Here is a 22,874-nt window from a genome sequence, read left to right on the forward strand (position 1 = left end):
TTTTTTTTTGACTTACAGTGTTCAGCAGTTTTGGAATTCCCTCTTCATTTAGTTAACACTGATAACTCTTGCAACTTTTAGCCTGTAAAGCATGGAGGTTATTTATTTCTCCTTTATAAAGTGACCAAGATGCTTATTACTGTACTGTGTGAAGTTCTCTTCATTGCCTTTGTGCCAGTGGTACTGTCTCTATGCTAAGTTACAGTAAAATGTCTAGTGTGTAAGTCTGCTTCCATAGTATGCTGTTCTGGAATATTAGGGGCTCTCATAATTGAGCAAAAGAGGTAATGATTAACAGTATCTGATGTTGTTGTTGAAGATGCATCATTTGGGGTCAAGCGACATCAGTTCTTAGCGTCTTCCTCTGTTAAGAGGTGTTAGGTGTGTGCAAATACTGCTTTAACTCCTAAAAATGCAACATTTCTGTGCCTTACTAAATACCACAAACCCGAAGGGGTACTGTTTAGAGGGTAAGTGATAATTTTCAAGACTTATTTTTGATAAAAGAAATGGATGTTGTGAATGAAAATCGTTGTAATATCCAGAGTTATAGATGTTAGGAGACTGAACAGTTTTGAACAACTTGTCTTGGCTTTCTTTGYAACTGAATCAATGTTCACAAAATTGGCAGATCTTCTTGAGGGCATAATTTTTTTTAAAGACCTTTAAAGGTTATAACTCTAAACAAGCAAAACAATACAGGCTATGTCATACTGAACTGAGGGAAGTAGGAATTTGAGTTAGTTGAAACATACAGTAAGATGTCTCAGGTTTCTTTTTAAACTTCCTTGAAGTTAGTTCAGGTAGCCTTTCCTTTAGAGGAGGGAAACTTGGGTGTGGCAAAAGTAGACTTGCCACTTACCTATATATATATATATATTTGTCTTATACTGCTCTGAATCATGCAGAAAGATTTCAGCATTATTTTCACAATAGAAAACTTGTCTGCTTCAGGAATGGGGTGTCACAAGTCAGTAGCAGGAAAAGGTTTATTTTGATCTATTCTTAGCTTACAGTGCAATCAGTTCTGTATTGTAGTTTATTTGACTTAATACTTCATATCCAAAAACCACTAATGTGAGTTAACGATAGTCTGCTCTTATAAAATATATTTGTTATGAAGAAGGCAAGTTCCCTGAAAAACTTCTGTGTGGTTTATAGTCCTTGTACTTCATAAGGCTTTTATTCCTTGGGGAGTTTATTCTAATCTTAGAACTGCGGTCTTTTTGCTGTTTGTTTGCCACATGTTTTTAGAGTTTCAAAGTTATCCTAAGTCGAGTATGAGCAGGAGGATTTTTACGATGTTCAAAGTCCTCTTCCCTACCGTAATTGCTTGCAAAAGTACTTGGTTGCTTGTTCATTTTAGTGTTCTTAGGGGATCTTCTTGATAAAGTTAGGGGATTGAGTAGTCTCTTTCATAGAGAAATTGGATAGAAATGTACAAAATTTAAATTCTTTGCTTTTCAAATTGATGTGGAAGAATTCATCACATGTGAAACCCTGTAAAGCTGAAAAAATTACTTGTGTCTTGAACAACAGGCTTCTGTGCTATCTTTGAGGGTGTGGAATAAAATGCAGGATTAGAGCTATTCTCCAGGGACTGAAAATTAATACCTGATGTCCTTAAATCTGCTACAAGGTGAAGATACTTAATGAACTGCTATAGGAAGGGAAATGGTTTCTACCGCATTGGCTTCTTGCAGCTATGAACACATCACTTGGGGGCACTGACTGTCATAAAGGGCTTGAACTCGTTATCTTTCCATTAGCAATATTTTTTGACTTTCAGGATAACAGTGGGATAAGATTCTGTGGTCCAAAGTTTCTGATGTTTTAAACTTGAGTTCGTTCTCAACCACGACAGAATAACAGACTTTTAAAGGTTAGAAATGCTTTCCCTGAAGAAAAGCTGTTAGTTTCCTGTCCTTGCAAAACCATATTTTCTGAATGAGCCCTTCGGTATTCAGATCAGTGAAGAGTCTCAAGCAACTCAAAATGGGCTGAGTTGACCTCCGATCGGACTGTGCCAGACTGTAAATTTAAGTGTGAGGTAAATGYCTATTTTAAAATGATGCGAGGTTTGGACTGCTGTTCCAGAGCACCCCCGGACAATGCAGCTACCAGCTGTTGCAGACTGATCCTCTGACACTTTGAAGAGTGCGTATTCAGACTGTATGCTCAGCTGGCAGAAAGTAACTCATTTTTATTGTTAGTATTTTGCTGACTCATTTGGATGAAATGATTCAATGCGGGATCAGAATAAGTGAGAGCATTCAGCCAGGGCAGAGAAAGGGTAGGACTTCAGCATCCTGCAGTTAGATTGACCTTGGCTGATGTGGAACCACAGTTTTCAGTCACACTTTGAGTTATGTTGTCCTTACTTCTCAGTAAGGAAAAATCTGGGTGTATATTTAAACAGAGTTTAACATTACCAAGAATTCTTACTTGGAAACCAGAATATTTTAGTTGTACTTGTAGATAGCCAGCAGGATGTGATATAGCAAATTCAGAATTGCCTGTTAAGTACCAAACAGCGATACATTTAATGTATTTATCTGGATCTTTGATACTATATTTGGTGATTGGGCAATGTGGTAGTTATCAAATGTTGTGACCGTTTCATCAAAGTGAGGTTTTAAAACAGAAAAGTTCTAACTTCAAATCCAGCTAAYTGTGGGTGGAACTGTCTGATCCTAACTGAGAAAGATTCTTCTGAACTTGCAGTGCTTCTTCATAATGCTGATTCATCCACAAACTATCCCACAAGCTTGTAGGGCTGTAAGCTGCCTTACACTGCAGGGACACTGTGTAACCAGCTGTGTCCATCACGATTTGCGTTAGCCCCAAATCTGCCCTAGGRTTTCTGAGATGAGTGTTACACTGCTGTTTCAAGTAGAAGCTAACTCTGTGTCTTTCTGTCCCTTCCACGGTGCTGGGGTTGTGGGGCAGGATAGCTGTGGTAAAGCAGGTGTCGTGTGCACTGCGCTGAAGCTTTATGTTTACACACAAGTTTCACTTCCATCACTTACAAGATTGGAGACCAGGCTAATGGAAAGTAYGCTTTTTACTTTTTATGCAGTAAATACATTTTCTGGGAATTGGTGAATAATTCTTGGATCAGTTTCTTGAGAGGAAGAGCACAGGAGTTGGGCATAGTAGTTAATTGCAACCAGTTACTAAGCTTGAATACGTTTTGAAAATGTTGCTCAAGTGCCTATGAGATTCTRAAGTATTTTGGAGATGGTATCAAATTGCACTTACTGTGGCAACTTTTTCATATGAGAAAGTGTCCGTGTTGGGGTTGTAGCCCTTCACTGATCTCAGATTTGTGGTGAATTATGTCAGTGTACAGAGAATACACCTATGCTTTGTTGTAGTTTAGTAAAACCATTGCCTGTAGTAGAATAAGCTGTTCTAAARTTGTGCTTCTCTTGGCATAAACGTAGCTTGCTAGATGCTGCTTTTGGAACAACTATGGTAGTAGGAAATTGCACTTTTTTTTACATAATTATGTGGCAGCTATAATGTAGGCCCAGCCTTACATATATATAGCCCTTGGCTTTGTGTTCAAAAGATGTGCAGGCAGATGTCTAGATGTTGTCTTGTAAGCTTTATATTAAAGTAGCGTTAACTCTTTTCCTATTTTCAGGTGAGGCTAATAAATGTAGTGCTCACTTCGCTTTTACAGATACTATACAGATAYTGATGATGTAATCTACCTTGGGACATTGAATTATTGGTTCTCAGCATGACTATATTTGTTAATTTAATGTTTTATCCACTTTATAGCAGCGGTTTTGTAAGACTTGTACAGCTTTGTACCTTACCACTAGCAAGTTCAAGCTGCCTTGTTAAGATGTTAGTTCAATATTTTGTTGYGCAAGAGCTCTAACAAATGAGGTCAGTGAATCTTGTTACAGCAGTTTAAGATGTTACCATTCCCAGCTTGTCTGCTTGATAAATCTGGCTTTCTGCTAATGTGTTAGACTGATGAAGAACGGCTGAAGCAGAGACGCAAGTTCTGGTGTGCCTGCTCTGGTGCAACTGGCTATATGCTGGCAAGAGAGGTGGTAACATAAAGTTCTACYATTTTTCCATAGCTCTGTATTTAGTGAGCATGTGGTGGGCTCTTAATACAGTGGAGAGAACCACAAAAGCTATCATTGGAGAAAAATATTTATTTGACAAAAGAGCCTTGAACTACAAGCTGAGGAATCAGACCCAGTTTTTGGAGAAAAGTGTCTTGTGATAGTATGAACTTGGTAGTTGCCAGTGTGTCRAATAACTTTCATCAGTGATGCACAGGAAAGTTCTATCCAGTGTACCTCTGTTGCAAGCTGTTGAAATGATGAATTGAAAATACTAATGTAAAGCAATAGGTGCCCAAATACAAGTTAACTAGTTTCCCTGTTTTACAGATGGGGTCGAGGATTTGGTCTGTTGGGTTCCATCTTTGGAAAAGACAGTGCAATAAATCAGCCAAACAGTGTTTTTGGACTCGTGTTTTATATACTACAAATGTTACTTGGTAAGTATTAATTCAGTTTACAGCCTAAAATGTAATCCAGTTTACAGCCTATAACAGGTCTGTGGTGTTGGAAAGTGTGTTACACATTGCAGAGTTTACAAGAGACCAGATAAAATACAAGGATTTTTTTTTAAATCTTTCTAGCACTAGTTGAATGGTTCATCTGTGCAAAGGGCTTAAACCCAACTGATAACAGCAATCTCATTATCTCCTGTTATGCTATTAATTATGTAAGCATCAAGACACTTTTGCTTAAATATACATAGCATTAGATTACAGGATAGGAAAGAGGGGAAACAAAAATAAAATTCACACGTTTTGTAGGACTAATGTGGATAGTATATTAATAAAGTGGATGCAAATTTCTTTCTCTGTAACTCTACAGTCTGCTATAAAGCTATTAATATTCATAGATATAACTTGACCAACCTGTAATTTTCCCATAATTCAGGAATATGGAAGATGTTAAATATTATACATACCTCTTATGCAAGGACTGTCGTAGGAAACCTAGAAGCTCCCCTCCAGATAGAGATTTGTCAGTCATCGTGAAGTCATGGGATTTTGAGCAGACTTGTATGTCATACAGGCTTGCCAAGTAGTCTTTAGTTTGAATTCAAGTTCTTTGGCTTTTTACTGTGTGTGAGATGGGGGAGTGAGAGCAGTGGTAGTAACTTTCTCTCTCTTGTTGCAGGTATGACAGCAAGTGCAGTAGCAGCTCTAATCCTCATGACATCCTCCATAGTCTCTGTAGTAGGGTCTTTGTACTTGGCATATATTCTGTACTTCGTGCTGAAGGAATTTTGCATTGTCTGCGTCATCACATATTTGCTGAACTTCATTCTCTTTATCATCAACTACAAACGACTAGTTTATTTGAACGAGGCCTGGAAACGGCAACTTCAACCCAAACAGGACTAACGCCTGTTTGAACTTTTGACTGACAGTCTGAAGACCCAACTTCCATTAAGTTTATTTTGCAGTAATTTTTTATTCTTCATATCAGATACTTTCCCTGAGAATCATAACTGAATTTTTTAATTATAAATTGGAAGGGGCCCTAGATAATTTTTTGTGCTAATATTCAATTTAAATGTGGAAAGAAAGCTCTAATACAATCAAAGACAAGCTTTAACTTTACTTTAAAGGAGTCTTAGCCACAGCAAAACTAGACTCTCCCTCCTTCCCCTCCGCTTGTGAAGTGGTAACACTTGCTACAAGATATCCTGTATATAAATTCAATTTCAGGTATAATGAGATGTGATCATGACATTAAATATTCTAGAATAGCATTACCATATTTAATGTTGCCATGTTTACAGTATATGTATTACATTTTTTTTAAGCTGATGGACTTAGATTTGACTGGGACTTATACTGTAAATAAAATTAGAAATACTGGTTTCATCCCTGGAGAACTCACTGTACAATCAGTTTTGTTAGCCTAGGAGGTTTCAGAGTGTTCCGCTAAGAGGTGACTGAGACGATGGAAAGAGTGACTTCTGTAGAGAAAACGTTGCTGCACTCGCTACTAGTGCTTTCACAAAAATGGTAGCTGGATTTGTTCCTTTTTTTTTTTCTCTCCACTAATGAAAATGGAATTAAAGCTGAAACTTGAAGTATACCTATTAAACCACAATTTCATTAACTTCTGTACAGAATGAAAATAGCTAAATGTGGTCAACAGAAAGCTACCATTGGGATATTATATACAGATTGGGGGTTGGTGTGTCAAAGATCTCTTTGAAATGGCTTAATTTCCATGCAGAGCTATGTTTTCATTTTAAACTGCTGTCAGACAGCCAGTGTTACTGATGTTTGATGTTATGTGAATGCTGCAGTATAGGATTGCAATTTGCAGTGGAAACCACTGACTGAGTGGAATAACCAAGTAGTGGACTGAATAAGCAGATACTTAATTGATCTTGGTCAGGATCTTTGGCCTGTGCTATATTGGGAAATGAACTTTAGGACAGATGCACACAAGGTCCCTTGGAAGGGCAGTCTGTTTAGTGAGATAAATAAGTAAATGTGTTCCTGAAAATGAAATGTGATAGTGCTATCATTGCTCTTTCTAATAACTAATTAAAAAAAAAATTAAACTACAGATTTAAGCACCTGAACAAAATTGTAAATGTTGTTTCTGCACTCAGTATTCTAAGGGTGAATGTTAAAAGTGCCTTCTGTCTTGAAATCTTAAACCAAATACTTTGTGTTGAACTTGGCAGGCAGAAGTGTCCTTGCTTGAAAAATGAACAAACAAAAAGGAAAAAAAAAAAAACAGCAACAAAATTGCTGGGAATAGAAGGTGTTCAGATATCTATTTTAGTTTTTAGACTGAGAAGTGGTAGCAATATTATTTCAGTTAACTTAAATCAACGTGACGGAAGGCTGATAACRTGATCCAGAAAAGTAAAATACTTGTGTTTCAGACTCTGACACCAAAACAAATAGGTTTGGCTACTTTCTGTAATTGGTGCTGTGCTGCTTTGTGCCCTTGTCAGCCTCTAAATATGACAAGTTCCAACTGCATACCCGTTTATTTAAAGGGTTAGTTTAACTGTTTTAGTTTTTTCCTTAAACATGAATGTCTAAGAGACACGTTGTATTGCTAAGTGGATTATAAACACTAAGTTGCTGAGGATAAACTTGACTGAAACATGCAGTGTTCAGTAGAGAAGATAGGATTTTTAGACTGAACTCACAACATAGTATTTAAATTACTACTGAGGTAATTTTCTGGTTTGTATCCAGGATGCAGTTGGAAACTGCTTTATGTATAAAGTTCTGTGGTATGAGTAACATCTGTTGCATGTAACACTAAATTACTTGTCCCTCTTGTCTAACAGTTTTAGACGACAATTCATTTTGTATTGATCAGAGTATAGTTAAAGCTTGTCTTGATGTTTAGTTCTGTCTGTAAAATGCCTTGAATTTTGATGTGAGGGGAGTGGACAGTGTTAAATTGGTCCCTCAAGGCTTTACTCTGTCCTTTTTTAAGCCTTGAGGCAATACCGCTGTTTAATGTGTTGTATAGATTTGTTTGGATGCATTCCTGTGATCTACACTAAGGCATCTTTTCATCCAAGGAAGGAGGTGAATACGTGCTGCCTGAAATGGTTAGTCGCAGTGCTAATACCTCAGAACAAACAGCAATGGAGACAAATATAATCAATGATTATTGGTCCAATTTCTGGTTTAATGCACACTAAAAAAGGAGAAAAGCCCCATCAACTGAAAGCATAGATGTTGGCTAACTTCACTGTGTCTTGTGCTTGTCTGTGTGGGCATAGTTTGTTAATTCACATTGTTGAGTAAAATTGTTTAGGGCCAGATTTTCAGAGTTTGTGTCTGCAGTCCTTGTTTGTGTGCACATGGAGATCAAATGAAAAATTAGCTTGGTCTCTGGAAGAATTTGCAGCTATACTTTGTGCACAGTCTTGCAAATCTGATCCTTAATTGTGAACTTTTTGTCTTGTGTGCTTTTCTTACAGTTACTTTTTACTGGAAGTGATTTGCTAGAAGTGGCCCTAATTTCTTTCTCTTTTGTGCTTTAGAAATGCAGTTGGCATGAATAAAGGGCAAAATAATATCAGCAGTAGAAATTTGGACCTCTCTGCTTCCAGTTCTTTGACTCTTTCCTCATTGCTGCCAATGACAGAAACAGCATATTTCTTCCAGTAAAATGGCTCAGGTTACAACTAGGAATGTGACAGAAATCAGACAAGTGCTTCATGCAACTGCCCCCTGCCTACTCTAGCCAAAAAAAAAAAAAAAAAAAAAAGTCATGGCAAACGTATGTTTGATACTAATTTGACCTTTAGAAAACAGGATGTAATGTTTGGTAAGATTCCTGGTGAAACTTTGAGGATACAATAGTATGGCTCACTGCTAAGAAGTAATACCTGGTTTGGAAGAGAGACAAGGGGCAGTATCACTACACAGATTCTGGTTGTGGTTTCAACGCTTGTGAGAAATTGGGTGGGGGGGAAGAGTCAGGAAAAAAAGATACAAACAGTGCTTCTGAATTTGGGACGCTTTCCTCCTCCCTTGCTCTCAAAAGTTCTGCAGGGAGGGGCTGGTTGAAGAGGCAGAAGAATGAAACCCCAAAACCTGTTTAGGAAGTAAACATTCCTGAAATCCTCTTACTGTAAGGTACTTACYACTCTTAAGGCCAACAAAGCATTCAAGTCTCATTTAGAAAATGAATGTTCCTGAAAGTTTCTTACTGTAAAGTATTYGCAACTCTAAGGCCAATGAAACATTCCCTACCACCGTTGATATCCAAGATGAGAACAGCTCTCTCCAATGAGGAGATTTCTGCGTACTGTAGTATGTATTCGTCTTCTGCTGTACAGAGTCTCTTGACTGTTCAAAAAGATTACCGAGGTGCTTCAGGCAGCAATTGTGGCTCCGAATTTACGCGGGCTAAAGTTAGAGAGATCTGGTAACTTTGGTTTTGCCGGTGTTTAAACATGATCTAGACAAAACTGGTCCAGAAAAGATGAAGTGTTCTGTTACCATAACACTGTATTAAGCATGGCCTAAATATTAGGTGTGTGTTCTGTATAGTATGTTCCATCAACTATTTATTACTAGCGCTTTAAACTCCAGATTAAACATCCATTTAAGTGGAGTCACTGGGCAGATGTTCCTTTTATCAATCTAGGTTGAGAGATTCTCTATTGGAGGTTTAGGATACAATTTTGCTAACAGGTAAAACAATGTAAATATGTATGAATTTTATTTGTTGCACATAACTTTTTGGTATAAAAATAAATGTAGAAATTATCTGTGGATGTCTTGCTGCAATCATTCTTATGCTGCATTCATGCAGTCCAAACATAAGAGCTTGAATGAACCCAATCAGAGGCCTTTTTGGACTCAGTCTGAGCCTTAGAAACTGTTTTTAAAGTCAGTACTGTATTCCTGTTTCTAGAAATGTATTAAGTTGTGATCTCTTTCAAAGAAGTTGTATGTTGGCAGTAGAAGGGTTAAAGCACTTGGATCCCCGGAGTTACTGGTTTATAGAATTTCTGCAGTTCTGTTGTGTATTGCTGGATGTTGTGTGCACATGGAGGTATAAAGGTCGAGCAGCATTGACTGGAGGCTTTACTGTTTACAGTTCTTTAAGGAACATGCAAAAAACGTTGTGTGTCGTTTTAATCACTTCCTGCTTTCCTTTGTTCTATAGGTATGCTTTAGCTCCACTCTGACAAGATCACAGAGTATTTGAAAACTGCTGTGTGTTTTCCTGGATTTGGGGAAGGGGGTGGGGAGTATTTTGGGAAAGGGTTAGATAGGCGGGTTGGGCTTACAATTGCACTGAGCTGTTAGGAACGTAAGCAGCAAATGAGACTCTCTGAAATGCGTGCTTATCATAAATGTGGRTATTAAACTTTGCATCTGTCTTGTTGGACTGAATGAAAGTATAGCTTTCTCTTCTGCAACTGCAAGTCCTCTGTATATCATAGGGACCTGAGCCCTGGTTTGTAATGTTGTGCTAACCATGTCAAATCTTTATCTGTGTTTTTATGTGTCTGCTGTTGATATGTCATGCTGTCAGCGTTGAAATGGGGAATGAAATAGCTTAAAGACTGAAGTCTAGAGATCGACAGAAGTTGCAACAATTTTCAAACATTGTTAGTGGACTTATATATGGTATCCAGACTTGTACAAGGTAACATTTGAGTGACTTTTTAATATGGGTACATATTTATATTCTGGATTTTTAGTTAACTAGGAAATCTGGAAACCTAAAACAGTGTATCCGTGAGGAATCTTAGTAGTGTATTCTTTTTTCTTTTCCCTTAGAAAAGAGAGAAAATTGTAAGGAAAAATTGTTCTGAAATCCGCAATAAGCGTATGTGTCCTTATTCTGCATGTGGCAATGGAAACTTTTCTTGGCTTCTAATATATCACCTCTGAAAGAAAGAATTTGGCCATCATGCAACAGAGTAACAAATAGTTTCTTTACACTGGCAGATGTCTTGGTCACTTTCTTGAGATACTAACAGAAGAGCCAGTTGTGGGAAAAAATAGTCATAGCAATACTGTTTTATGCAGAATCGGTGAATCAGAGTAATGAAACTACTTAATTGTGCTAATTTTCAAAATTCAGTAGGCAGCCTCCAATTTTGTGGTTCTGATAAGGGTGACGCTGCWGTTGGGACAACCTTGAGAGCTTGCAACGGGATGTTTGCAGATGACGTATTCCGAGCTCTTCTGTGGGTACTGACACAGTCTGCAGTCTGAAGCGTAGCCTTTAGGAGCCTCTAAAACTGGTGTACTGCCTGTAAGGGAAAGTTAGTACACTACTGTCTAAAGTGCTGTGCGCACACTAATTTACAAATCCTTCTACCCTAGAGTGCTTCAGGTCAATATCAGAAGGACTTAAGTCAGACAAATTTACCCTTTAGAATGCTATTACTGTAGTTCCATAGTGACAATTTAATATGAAGGAAGCGCTCTTCCATGCTGGAAGGTAAAACTGCATCGTATAGKGGTAGTTCTGGTACTGTGATAAAATAGTTTTAAATAAATTTCAGTTGATATAGGTACTTACTTATCTGACATATTCTACCTTGTTGCTCTAGTATGAATTCCGTGTCATATCGGAGTATATCGGATATCCTTACCAAAGCAGTGSTTCACACACTTCTGACTGCTGTTGACTCTCAGAATTTCTCAGCCAGCCACATATGTTCTACCCAGCTTTAAGAAGAGAAGCTATGTACATCTTGCTCTTCAGTGATCCTGTGGACAATTTGCTGTGATCTGAGTAGTTTAACAGTTACAGGAGTATAACTCAAATCTCTTTAGCATTGGAGGGTTACAATGCTCATTTACAGTAATATTGATTTTTTGAAATCATCAGCATTCATTTGTATCATGGTGGGGGAGGGGAGAGSGGGGTCATAAATGGATATCTCAGTCAGGATATCTAGCTTCAGCTCCCTGGAATGTGGAATATTCATTTTACTACCTGAAAAACAGGAAGCCTACAGAGATGGCTAGGCATAGAAAACAAGTCAGGAATACTAGCTTTGTGTTTCRTAGTTAACTGCTTCAGGTGGACTACAGATTGCATTAGACTTGCAAGACTTGAGTCAAGCGTAAATATTAAACAAATTTAATGAACAAGTTCAGCATAGAAKCCAACCATTGTACTTTTAGATTTCATTACAGAAAGTGGATGTGTGATTTTAYTATAGGAGGAAGACAGCTTGATTCGTTTGCAATCTTCCAGTATCTCTCTCTAAGAACAAAGGCAGCTGATTTTGGCTGTCGTTGGCGGGTAAATATTCCTTTCTTGTTCCCCAAAACACGTGTGGTCCCTGTAGAGAAGTTATAAAATAAAGCAAGTATATGCAGAATGCTTTTCTATTCCCTACTATAAACTGTTACAACATATGAACTAAACTGGGTTAGGCTGAAAAGACCTATGCACCTTCTGCAGAAAGTCAGGTACAACAGGGAACTTGGCAAATCTTACTAGAATGATGCAAGTTACAACTGGTATAACTGAGCAATCTAAATGCAATTCATTGCATTTACAACCAATAAGTCAAAGACAGTTAATTCAAGTATACCCATAAACCAAAGCATAGTATCTTTACAGCGGAAGTTCCCTCTGCTATTAGTTCACGTTGTAAAATTTGATGGTGAAAATGTCAATTATTAACTCCTCTCTATTTTGCTGTATTATCCTTTTAGTGGTGTCCATACCCTTTTTGCCTATTTTAGTCTTTATAGGAAATCAGAAAAGATAACTGCAACATTTTGAGAGACTGGAACTGCACTTATATATGTAAACTTGTCTACATTTTTTCCCCATCCTACTATTTGAAATTAATACTACTAGTCTGACTGCTTCTCTATGATGACTTACCTTTCTAATACCTATATTGGTGCTCTACAGGTTATTTTTAATGGTGTTTGCCTGCCTGAAATTAACACTGACTGTTTACTGCCCTAACTCACTGTAGATGGCATGCGCATACCGTGTTCCTTACAAGGTCTCCTCCTGAGCTGTAATAATCTACAGTGCAGACAGTCACCTAGAAATTGAGTAACGYCCCATGCTTTGTGAATGCACTTACTCATTACCAGTGAGATCAAGTGTCTTTTGTAAGACGGTTTTCTACCCTTCTGCATCTAGTCCTGTATTGTTGAAGCTATATGCCAAGTTAACAATGCATTAAGATGCTCTGTTGTTAAKGGCAGTTGTAGGTGAAATACTGAGCAAGCGAGATACTCTCCTAAAAGCTAACTGAAGCTCTGGATTGCCAAGAGAAGTGGTCTGGGTCTGATTACAAGCTTCCCTTGCTTTCTGCCTTAACGCGTTGTTTTGTGTTCTGGGGTAGCATCTTTGCAGAAGGGACATCTGAGAGCTCTAGCTGGAGAAAGAGGATGCATTAAGTACAGGCAGAACCTTTCCTCTTGGCTCTGGTCATATTGGACTTTGCCACAGAAACTGCCTACGTTTCATCTCTGTAAGCAGAGGGTCCCTTTGCCCTGCCCTGCAGCATAAATATTCTTTACCTAATAAGCTGTTTTAAGTCACAGGGAAGATGGAGAGTTGTTTGAAATATAAATACAAGCTTACCTTGATTAGTCATGAAATCGGCAAAATTCCAGATGAGCTCTCCAATCACATACTCCTTCCTTTTTTTGTCAAATACTGAATGGTACTCTCTTAGCATAGCTTTCTGATACTCCTCAGTGAACATAAGAGGTGGATCCTATAGCCAGGAAAAAAGGTGAGCTTGAAGGGATGTGACAGTGTATCTCRGCAAAGGCCCCATTTGTTAACTTTCCGCTTACAGCAGACCTGTTACCTGGAAAAAAGCTTTACAACCGCTTGATCTCTTCATTGCAACTACGTTAACAGTGGTCACTTAGTGACAATTAGCATCTAATAAAAGTGCAGGGGGAAACATATGCAAAATACAAACATTGTGCTCGCTATACTTTTTGGGCAGAAATCCAGCTCTGACTGGTACTGGTGCTTTCTCATGATAAGGTTACAGTCTGCTATTTGGGATTGTATCATATAAAGAACGTCCTGTTTCCAGTGTCRTATCTTTCTAGTAGGCATTTTCTACAAATGCCAAAGCGCGGAAGATTTTGGAATGTCTTCTAGAGGTTTAACCACATTAAGTATAAATTAACAAGAAGCTGTAGCCTGATTGTCAACATAATTGTTTAAAAGTGCATTGCAGTTTAAGACCCAAGTGCAGAAGTGTTATTGTTTTAAACATAGYGTTGTATGTTTTAAACAGTATGACTGAAGCTAGTACCAGCGATTGGCAAGTGTCAAAAACCAAATGTCTAGGACAAGATTTAGGGTAGTTTCAGCTTCTTACTCAAAGCCAGAACCGCCTGTCTTAGGTAGAATCTTACCTTTGTTACAGGCAGTKGCAAATTCATTGATTTCAGTGGTGCAAGATATCAGTTCTGGAGTCTTTTGGACACTAGTATCAAATGCAACTCAGAATTAAARGGTCAGCAAAACTTAATTAGAAGAGTGGTACAAATGAGTTAGAGATGCACTAGATTAAAAAGCACTGTTCTTAAGTAGTCTAACACTTACACTGTGAAGTCCAGAAATTGAGTCTGCTCCATATTCACTCTGGATAATGGGTTTTTGGTAGGTTTTATACCAGTTCTCAAACTGTGTCATGAGTTGTAGTGGAATAACCTCCAGATGGCCTGAGTCGTGATACCAGGATAAGTAACTGTTTACACAGATTACATCCACATAAGGAGCCTACAAAAAACGAGGTGGGAGTGCTTTGTCAGGGAGTTCAAAGTAGGCAACCTCCATTCATAAAGCTAAATCCTCCTTTTGGTTAATTTCAAAGAACACAGTTTTATTCCAGGAAAAGAAGCAGGATAAAATGAACAAGGTAAAAGCATGTCAATTTGGCATTTTCTTACAGACTTAGAAGTCACAGCAAAGAATTAAACAAGATCAACCTAGTTCAGCCTCAGGTTTGTTAGAGTTTCCAAGATGTCTCTGGCTTGCTGGTACATTTAGATGTACYTTCTGAGCATTGGAACATGATGACCAAGTTAATTGCTAGTCAAAATATTTGAGCACTAAATTTGTGCATCAGTGGTGCAATACAAGAGTAAGCACTCTGCAAGCTGTATGCCATTTCTACCACATGGACAGTGTGCTAAAAGGGCATGAAGCCCACTGAGGATGAAGTGATATTATATGTAACTTGTTCAATGTTCTCTTAACATGTTTTGTAATAAAACAGAAAAGGTTCTAATATCACATCAGTGTATAAGATCTATTCTTTGTGGGTTTTTTAATTATTTTTCCCCTCTGTGTCTCCTTSGGCTAGTTGCATGGTAGTGGCAATGGGATGTCAGTCTGTATGCAAGCATGAAGCACAGTAATATCCAGGAGCATATCCCTACAGATGATACCTTCAAAATTAAGGCCATCAGCTTTTCTCCTAATTGAACAGGGGCCTCCCAGAGTTACTAAACAGGCCACTCCTCTAGGACAGCTTGAGAGAAACACAAAGTGTATCCTTATACRTGTGGTACTATCATGTACATGTAACCTACAAACTCACCTGCKAAAAGAATACTTTGTTGCACAGTGATAACAATGTTACAGAAACAACTTGAAATTTAAAGATTACATAGCAGCTAACCAGAAGACAACTTCTGGGGTGTGTTAAAGATCTTGGTTCCTGCTCTGGACAGTTTTAAAGCACAGCCAGCCAAGAAAATTGCTGTTGAGCTAATAAAACAGCTCCAGAACTTTAATTATGAAGCTGAACTCAGTCTAGAAGAGGTTTTAAGATTACTGATTGTAACAGACCTCTACCAAAGAAGCTCTAGAACAGTTTAAAACAGGAATTAAGGCAAAGCTTCCTCCTTTAGATTTCTGTGGAACATAAAATGCTATGTATGTCTGGCATTTTAAAGAGGTTTAATCTTTAGCTTAATAGCAAGTGAAAGGCCTAAGCATTAATGGACACAAACAATAAAATAGGAAAGCATCACAATATTACTAGAATCTAGTAGGGTTGATTCTGCTTACTTCACACAAGACAGGCAACTGTTCTTTTACAGTTTTTTGCCAGGCTACAACTATATGATAAGGTGCTTTGTACTTGAAATATAAGTTTTCTTCTGCCTCTCCCTCTTACATCTGCTGTAAATTTGGGGAAGCGGGAGAAAAGAACTTAAAACAATTGACAACAAGAACAAGTTTCATACATGAATTAAAAAAGCTAGAAAATAAGTTAAACTTACACCACGATCAAGAGCGTAATTGGCATCTGTCACAAAGGTTACTGGTCTGGAGGGATCAAGAGCTTTAGTGTRAGCTATCACTGTCCTGTTTGCAAACAGTAAAACAAGAGTTCAACAACAGCAAGGAGAAAAAAACTTGGCTGAACRCTACCCCCTTTCCTCAAGCTCCCTGTCCTTCCACCTCCTCAGGCGCTTGGAGCTGCTTGTGATTTAACAGACAACGTTTTTAAAGCAAGTATTGCAGGTCACTGGGTGCTCAACGCCTTTAAAAYGTCTGCAATTCTAGCCATCCCCGTAGGAGTAAAAATACGACAATAAGAGCTTTATCCATCACAAAGTTGATTGCTATCCAAACTGAAAAAAGACAAAAGCAGAAATATAACCAAAGCAGCTTAATTTATTTGCTAGAGACAGTGTTTGAAAGTTGGGGAATGGGCTGAAAATTTGGAGGTAACAATATGAGAAGGGAATTGGAAGCTCCTGAACAGCTCTTAGGAAGCGTTCCTGCAAAACCACTAGGCCCCAGCCCTATCCACTGACAGGCCAGGCAATCACAAATTTGCTGCTTCTGAGAAACCTTAAAYGAGGGAGATGAGAGACAACAGGAGGGTCAAGTTCTATTTCTACCTGAAAATTGAAGTAGGATGGATGATTCTGGAGAATGAGAATTCAGAGTTAGCTCTTAATTCATCTACAGCTACCTAGGACAGTCTGCTACCCCCAGCTGATGGAGATGACTATTGGCTATCCAAAGCTTAAATCTCTTGATTTTAAAGAGCGCTGCAGGGACTTCAAGCAGTGGCTTTTAAATGTCACTAGCACCCTGCAGAACAAATAAGTAGCACCTAACTGCAAAACCTTATCTTCAGAGTTAAAAGCTAGGCTTTTTAACAACCTCACTGTAATTCTTGGACTTAACAGAATTTAGCACTCAATTTCCTTAGAACAAGCAGTTCCCATGAGGTCTGCTTTTTCTTGCTCCTGAACCCCAAAAGATGCTTACACCAGACTTGTGGTAGTTCTATAGAGCTTTACTGGTTCAGAAATAACCAGCTGAGACTATTGTGGGGTTCTAATCTCAAACTGTGTTCAGCATATGCAGCAGTTGCACTTTTTGTTTTTACCTGTGGATACTTTTTCAGGGATCCCAAAAGATGCCTGCCTTCTTTTTACTACTGCTTTGTGCTACCCCAAAGAAAGACACTACATCATCTGCAAAGATTCACATCTCAGCTCTGCGCACAAGCACGTGCACTTACTTGAAGTAATAAGCTGCTGGGGGCAGCTGCGAAGCCGGCTCGTTGGCCACTGACCACATCACGACTGAGGGCCTGTTCTTATCCCTGCGGACCAGCTCCTCCATCACAACAAGATGATGTTGCAGCGACTTGTTCCCGAAGCTCTCACTTAAAGTCAAAAGGAATGGAGACCAAGTCAGTAGGGCAGCACATGAGATCCACGCCCTTGGCCCACCTTTGTGGTAAGTCAAGAATCTGGGGTGCGTAGGCACAGCCAAGCCTTGTTGCGGGTGACACAAAACAAGGTGTCTGCCYGGTTCCTCCAAAGCCTGCTACACAGTTCAGGGCCATGGTTTGGTCTCGCTAAMCGAGTTTCATCAAACGAAGCCATGAACACATGGCAAAGCAACCTCTGATTGCCCAGTCAAGAGCAAAGTACTTCCACTGTCAGGCCAAGGCGAGCTCCAGGATGGGAGTGAGGGAGAGAGGAGGCCCTGGGGGGGACAAGGAAAGAAAGCATCTTCTGAAGCAGCTCACGGGAATTGCAAAAGGTGGCAAAGAGCCTTGGCAGCAAGTGCTTACGCAGTTTTGATCCCCACTCCGGGGCACTCATCGATCACCACAATGCCGTAGGCATCGCACAGATCCATGATCTCCTCGGCGTAGGGGTAGTGGCTGGTGCGGAAGGAATTTGCCCCCAGCCAGCGCAGCAGGTTGAAGTCCTTCACGACCAGGGGCCAGTCCAGTCCTTTGCCACGGACCTGGGAAAGGGAAGAAGGCAGTAGCATCCCATTGCCCCAACACAAGGTTGCAAAGCGCCGCGTTCGCGGCCACCTACGCGCCGAGACCCATGACGTCGGGGACATAAGGCGCCCCCCACGCACTTACATCCGCATCCTCATGCTTGTTGACCCCGTGGAAGTAGAAGGGCTTCCCGTTGATGAGGAACTGCGTGTTGGTGACGTGGACGGTGCGGATGCCGACCGGGAGCGTGTAGACGTCCTCCAGTGACGCCCCGTTCGCCTGCGCCTGCAGCTTCACCTGCGTCCCCCAAGGGCGACATGCGGATGGCGGCATTGGCCTTGGCGAGCCCGGAGGGCGCCCGGCCTCCCTCGGGCTGGCACCTAAGGGCTGCCCCCACCCCCTGGCCCTGCCTCGGCACACTTCCTCGGCTGCTTCAGCCACCTCGCCGCTTCTCCTCCCCGCACAGCTCCTTAGAGAAGGAGCAATAACGGATGCAGAAAGTAGAAATCCAAGCCGGGAAAGCAAAGGGTGAAGAACAAGGGGTGGACCCCCCTTCTGCGACCTGTTCATCCCAAGAGCTTCCCACCTCTCTTCACCTCTCTCCTCCAGGCCCTTTCATCCCCACTGGCAACCTCCTCTTCTGTCCTGCACCTTGATACCAGCCAACAACAAAAAAGTCATCTTCTCACAAGTGACAGGAACCTGAGCCTTTGGAAACCCACAGCAGGTGATCTGCCCTAATTTCCACATCTAACATCACCGTTCAACCTCGGCTCGCACAACAATTCTCCAGGCTTGTGCTACTGAAGCTGAACGCTTGTCTTGCACAGAGCTGGAAGAAAGCTCGCTGCATGGCAGTGTKTGAGAAAGAGATCAGCAGCGGGCTCCTCAGAGACCCTACTCTCAGCTTTTGCAATATTTCTTCTTGTCTCAGGCAATCCTTCTGCAAGACACGGATCAGGCYCTAAATGTGACAGGCAAGTACCTGCTAGAATGCATGCATGCGTGTACCCCGTGCATGACCCCCCTCCTTCTTCCCACGGACTGATCTTTGAGTTCAAAGCTTGATTTGATTATGGCACGATCAGCAATGCCATTCTGGTCAYGTGAACAGGATCCATGGGAGAGGGAGAGGAAGGAAGATGGGCCATATGGCAGTTCCTTAATCCTGTTAGGGCAATGAGAGCAAACGCACACAGAGGGAGAAACGTCATCGTTACCTCTAAAGAATAGCGGTATCCAGGGTTTTCATGCATCAGGTAAGGCCACCAAAGATTTGGATCCAGRACTTTTAACTCTCCAGCTGGCCCATCACCTGTAGCAACCACTTTCCCCTCTTGATCACGTAAGCTCAGGGACAAGGAATAGAGTGCGCTGCCGACTACTGATACCTGATACTGCACCAAGGCTAGTTCAAAAACAACAAAAGAGGGTCAGAAACTGGTATGAAGGGAAAACAAATACTTGCCAAGTCTTCACATAAGTGGCATTAAGAAGGGAGGAGAGGTACAGCAACAGCAGAGAGGCACAGCTTGATTGTATGAAGCATGATCTGCCTGTCTTCAGGTCCAGAAGTTTCCAGGAGGACTTGTATAMCACATTGTTCTGTAACTTTGAGATAATTCTGCTTTAAGTGGCAGGAAGACTGTCCCTAGTGGGAAATTCTAATTCCAGAAGCACTTGAATATCCTTTCACGTAACTGTAGTGTCTTTCAAATACTTACACTTTTTTCCCACTGCTTTGGAAATCTTTCTGTATTCTTAAAACTGCTGAGCTGTGCAATACAGCAGCTAAGGTTGAAGAGAATGCTGCTACAAAACAAATTCAATCTGACCGAAAAGTCCTCTGCAGGAAACTTTCTCTACTGCTCTTGTCATCTCCATTTTGGAGCCTGAGGTAGCTGCTGTAATTGTTCTGGACCTACCAACACTCTCTGATGAAGTAGTTGTCACAGTAATATCATCTATGTAGACAGAAGGAGTGGTGTAAAGCACRACCGGGCGATGGATTCCAGCATAGTTAAAGAAATCGAACTTGATGTTCTGTACAAAATAGTTCTTGGGATACCTGAGTAAGCAAGACAGGAGACATTATGTTCCGTTACACAAGAACTGAAGGCAGCACATGGATGCTAGCAATGTGCTGGTTAAAACAGTCTTCATAACAGGATGGATTTATCTTTTAGCAGTGCTATTGATGCTATGGTGATTACCAGGTAATGAACATCTAACATACTGAATAGGTCTGAGGGATCCTTCAGAGTAGCAGATAGCTGCAGTTCCTGTTGAATTCAAGTGTCTTAATCTGCCACTGACTCAGCTTGGTAAATCACCTAATTTCAGTTCCCCATGTATAAAACATGCTGTAATTCAGTGTAGATTTCTCATAATATTGAAGCTTAAACTCCTCCCTGCTTGACTGATGAACATAGTCATAAATACAACCCATGCTTTTGAAAATTACTCGGAGGCTCTTAAGAAACAGCAGCTGAATAAATTGCCGTTCTGCCATCCCTTCRATAACATCAGCAGTACCGCATTCTAGCGACTCACTTTGACATGTCATTCATGTACTGAATCGACCCCGGAGGCAGAGTATGAGGTGTCAGAGTGTTGTTGATCGCAACAGTGATGCGGCAGGGAATCCCTGGGCTGCCCTGGACAACACTGCTTATATCTGCTTCGAAAGGGAGGTGGCCTCCTTCGTGCTCTGCAACTTGGACTCCGTTGACCCACTGCAAGAGAAGAGGCCTGTGAGTCCACGCACAAAGGTTAGGTTTCCACAGAAAGCGTAGCAGGGAGAAGCAAAGGAACACAGCAAAGGGCAGTTTTGATTCCCAGTTACACTGAGCCACCCATGTTCAAGACTCTTAATTCTGAGGGCTCAATCCAGCAGCCCGTCCTTTACTGGGAGCTATGCCTGGGTCACACACAAGCATCACTGTGAGAAACTAAGTGTTTTGGGCAGGTCAGTACCTTGTTCCCTCCAGGCCTGTAACAACAAAATGTTTTAGTTACTAGTCCTGATACTGGAATATCACAGAAGAGAGACCCAGGAAACATGGTCAAGCTCTTGTCCCAAATTCTCTTCACTTCAGGACAAGGTCCATTCCTCCTTTCCAGGCAGCTGCAGCTGGCAGTGGCCAGCAGGAAAATGGCTGAGAGTTAAGAAAACAGCAACCTGATATAAAAACATGAGCAAAGCCATGTTTGCTGAACAGGCCATGGGATAGACTTCGGTGCGGTATGATGCTGGAAATGTCTGCGCTACTGCTTGTGCAACCTACCACAATGGAGTAGTAATGGGCACTACCAAAGCGGAGCACCACTCTGGTGTTGAGATCATCCTGAAGCCAACGGCGAGGAAGCAGCACCTCCTTCTCATACCAAACCCAGCCAATGTAGTTCTCCAAGTTTGGGTCTTGGGTGATATCGTTGAAGCTGGCAGGCACTGGCATGTCGATCACAGGACCAGTCTGATGAGAATTGCACAGAAAGGGAGGAAACAGGTAATTTTAAGATGTTAAGTTTGACAGAAGTTTTACTGACTTGGCTGCCCCACCTACACTTCTGGACATATCTCCTTCCACTTGACTCAGCCTTACAAATCAAAGTGTCCTTTGCAAACTGGAAGTCCCTAGAAACACCTGGTCACAAACTGGCATATTCTGTCACAGGTCCTATATAATACCAGGCCTGGGCTGAGAATATGCTTTCCCCTATCAGATGAAGCTGCTAATATCTTTTTTCCCTCTCCTGGTTTACAATAAGGAAATGCTTTAGTTAATAGCTTTGGTGCTGCAGAACTTGAGAGCTGGAAAAAAACGTGGCCAGGTCATTGTTCAGTCTGAAACTACTCACAAAATGTAGTTTCTCTTGCACAGCTCTAGCTGCTTAGAGTGTAACGCTCGTGTTGCTGTGTCAGTTCACTGGCATGGGGTGCTGCTTGTCAGTCATAGTTGTCGGAGAGTGGTGGCAAGAGTCTGGGGATATTCTGGGCCAGATCCCCCCATATGGTCTGTGGAGGCTGCGTGCATCTATTTACACAGGATGGCTCTGGTTTCCTTACTCCCTGAAAGCAGCATAGATTTCCTGCTTTTTTTTTTTTTTTCCACTGCTTTCCAACAGTGTCAATTCAGTTATTTTTTTAATAGGATTATATGCCAGCAGCATTGTAATTTATTACAACATTTTGGTCACCCCATGCTATTGCAAAATCTAGCCGTTAATTTTTAGCACCTGCAGTGCTTGTGATGTTCCACAAACGAACACTGCAGCAGTTTGCATCTGGARCACTTCCCCTTTCTTAAGCAAATCTTTCCGTGAACAGCGGAACTAGGAAAGTCTGGGTGTCCCGGGATGAGCATCACACGCGTGGCTGACTCAGCACTGAACTGTACTGACAGCGCGGGGAGAATTCAGCTCCTTTATTAGGCATCAGAAAATCCTAAAAGCAAAAAAATGGTGGAGTGGATTTTCTAGCATCTAATACTGGATGCCCATAACACGGGTCTCCTTTGAGGAGATTCCCCGATGTCTAGAGCAGGTTGAGCTTACGCTTCTCGGCCCTCCCTTTGGCGGGGGCAGGTCTAGGATCCCTCTCCTCTGTCTGCTCTCACATCTATTTCCAGAGATTTTCTAGCAGCTTTGTGTCTTGGCGCTCTTGTCACCTTCCACAACGCGGCAAAATCGGCCCAGCAGCTAGAAGAGAAGCGACGCACAGGCAGCGCACCTTGCTTTCAGGTAACGGGCTGAGCCGAGCAGCGCCTAACCCACGGGCGCTCTCGAGGCCCGGCCTCCCTCCCTGCCCCCCGCCCCCGCGCGGAGCGTCGCGGGCCGCCGCTGCCGCCGCAGCTCCTGCGAGTCTCTGGCCCGCCCGGGCCGCCGCAGCGCCGCGGATCTCCCCGCCCAGCCGCGCTGCCCGCGCCCCTACCTGCCGCAGCGGCTGGCGGTACCAGCGCTGCGCGAAGCCGGCCGCCCTCCCCGCCGAGAAGTCGGCGCGGAAGCTCCAGAGGCCGCCGAGCTCCTTCAGCTCGCGGGACGGCGTCTCCCGCGGGTAGAGCATGCCGCCCGCCGCCGCC

General features: G+C 41.5%; 2 protein-coding genes across 4 annotated transcripts in view; one reads left to right on the forward strand and one right to left on the reverse strand.

Moving 5' to 3' along the window:
• VKORC1L1 (vitamin K epoxide reductase complex subunit 1L1) overlaps window positions 1–14,816 on the forward strand; it is a 22,692-nt gene extending 7,876 nt beyond the window's left edge. Inside the window, exons 2-3 of the mRNA XM_085315850.1 lie at window positions 4,419–4,528; window positions 5,223–14,816. Coding sequence (XP_085171976.1) covers window positions 4,419–4,528; window positions 5,223–5,449 — 337 coding nt within the window. The 3' untranslated portion in view covers window positions 5,450–14,816. The remainder of the gene's footprint in view (window positions 1–4,418; window positions 4,529–5,222) is intronic.
• On the reverse strand, window positions 11,645–22,868 carry GUSB (glucuronidase beta). Of its 3 annotated transcripts, XM_085315828.1 has the most exons (13): window positions 22,351–22,492; window positions 22,033–22,240; window positions 21,081–21,269; window positions 20,347–20,528; window positions 19,719–19,861; window positions 19,014–19,201; window positions 17,938–18,090; window positions 17,632–17,810; window positions 17,071–17,217; window positions 15,812–15,896; window positions 14,124–14,300; window positions 13,137–13,272; window positions 11,645–11,865 (listed from the first exon to the last, which is right to left on the reverse strand). In XM_085315828.1, exons 2-13 carry the CDS (start codon window positions 22,078–22,080, stop codon window positions 11,711–11,713), a joined length of 1,782 nt encoding a protein of 593 aa, XP_085171954.1. In that variant the 5' UTR covers window positions 22,081–22,240; window positions 22,351–22,492; the 3' UTR covers window positions 11,645–11,710. The 3 variants fall into 3 exon arrangements, with proteins under 3 accessions (XP_085171954.1, XP_085171947.1, XP_085171962.1); XM_085315821.1 differs by lacking the exons at window positions 22,033–22,240; window positions 22,351–22,492 and adding an exon at window positions 22,727–22,868; XM_085315836.1 differs by lacking the exon at window positions 22,033–22,240 and having other exon boundaries at window positions 22,351–22,490.
• Between the last annotated feature and the right edge of the window lie 6 nt (window positions 22,869–22,874).

Source organism: Rhea americana, unplaced genomic scaffold (assembly GCF_003343005.1).
Source record: "Rhea americana isolate MKP2758 unplaced genomic scaffold, rheAme1 scaffold_111, whole genome shotgun sequence".
In the NCBI taxonomy this organism is placed as follows: domain Eukaryota; kingdom Metazoa; phylum Chordata; class Aves; order Rheiformes; family Rheidae; genus Rhea; species Rhea americana.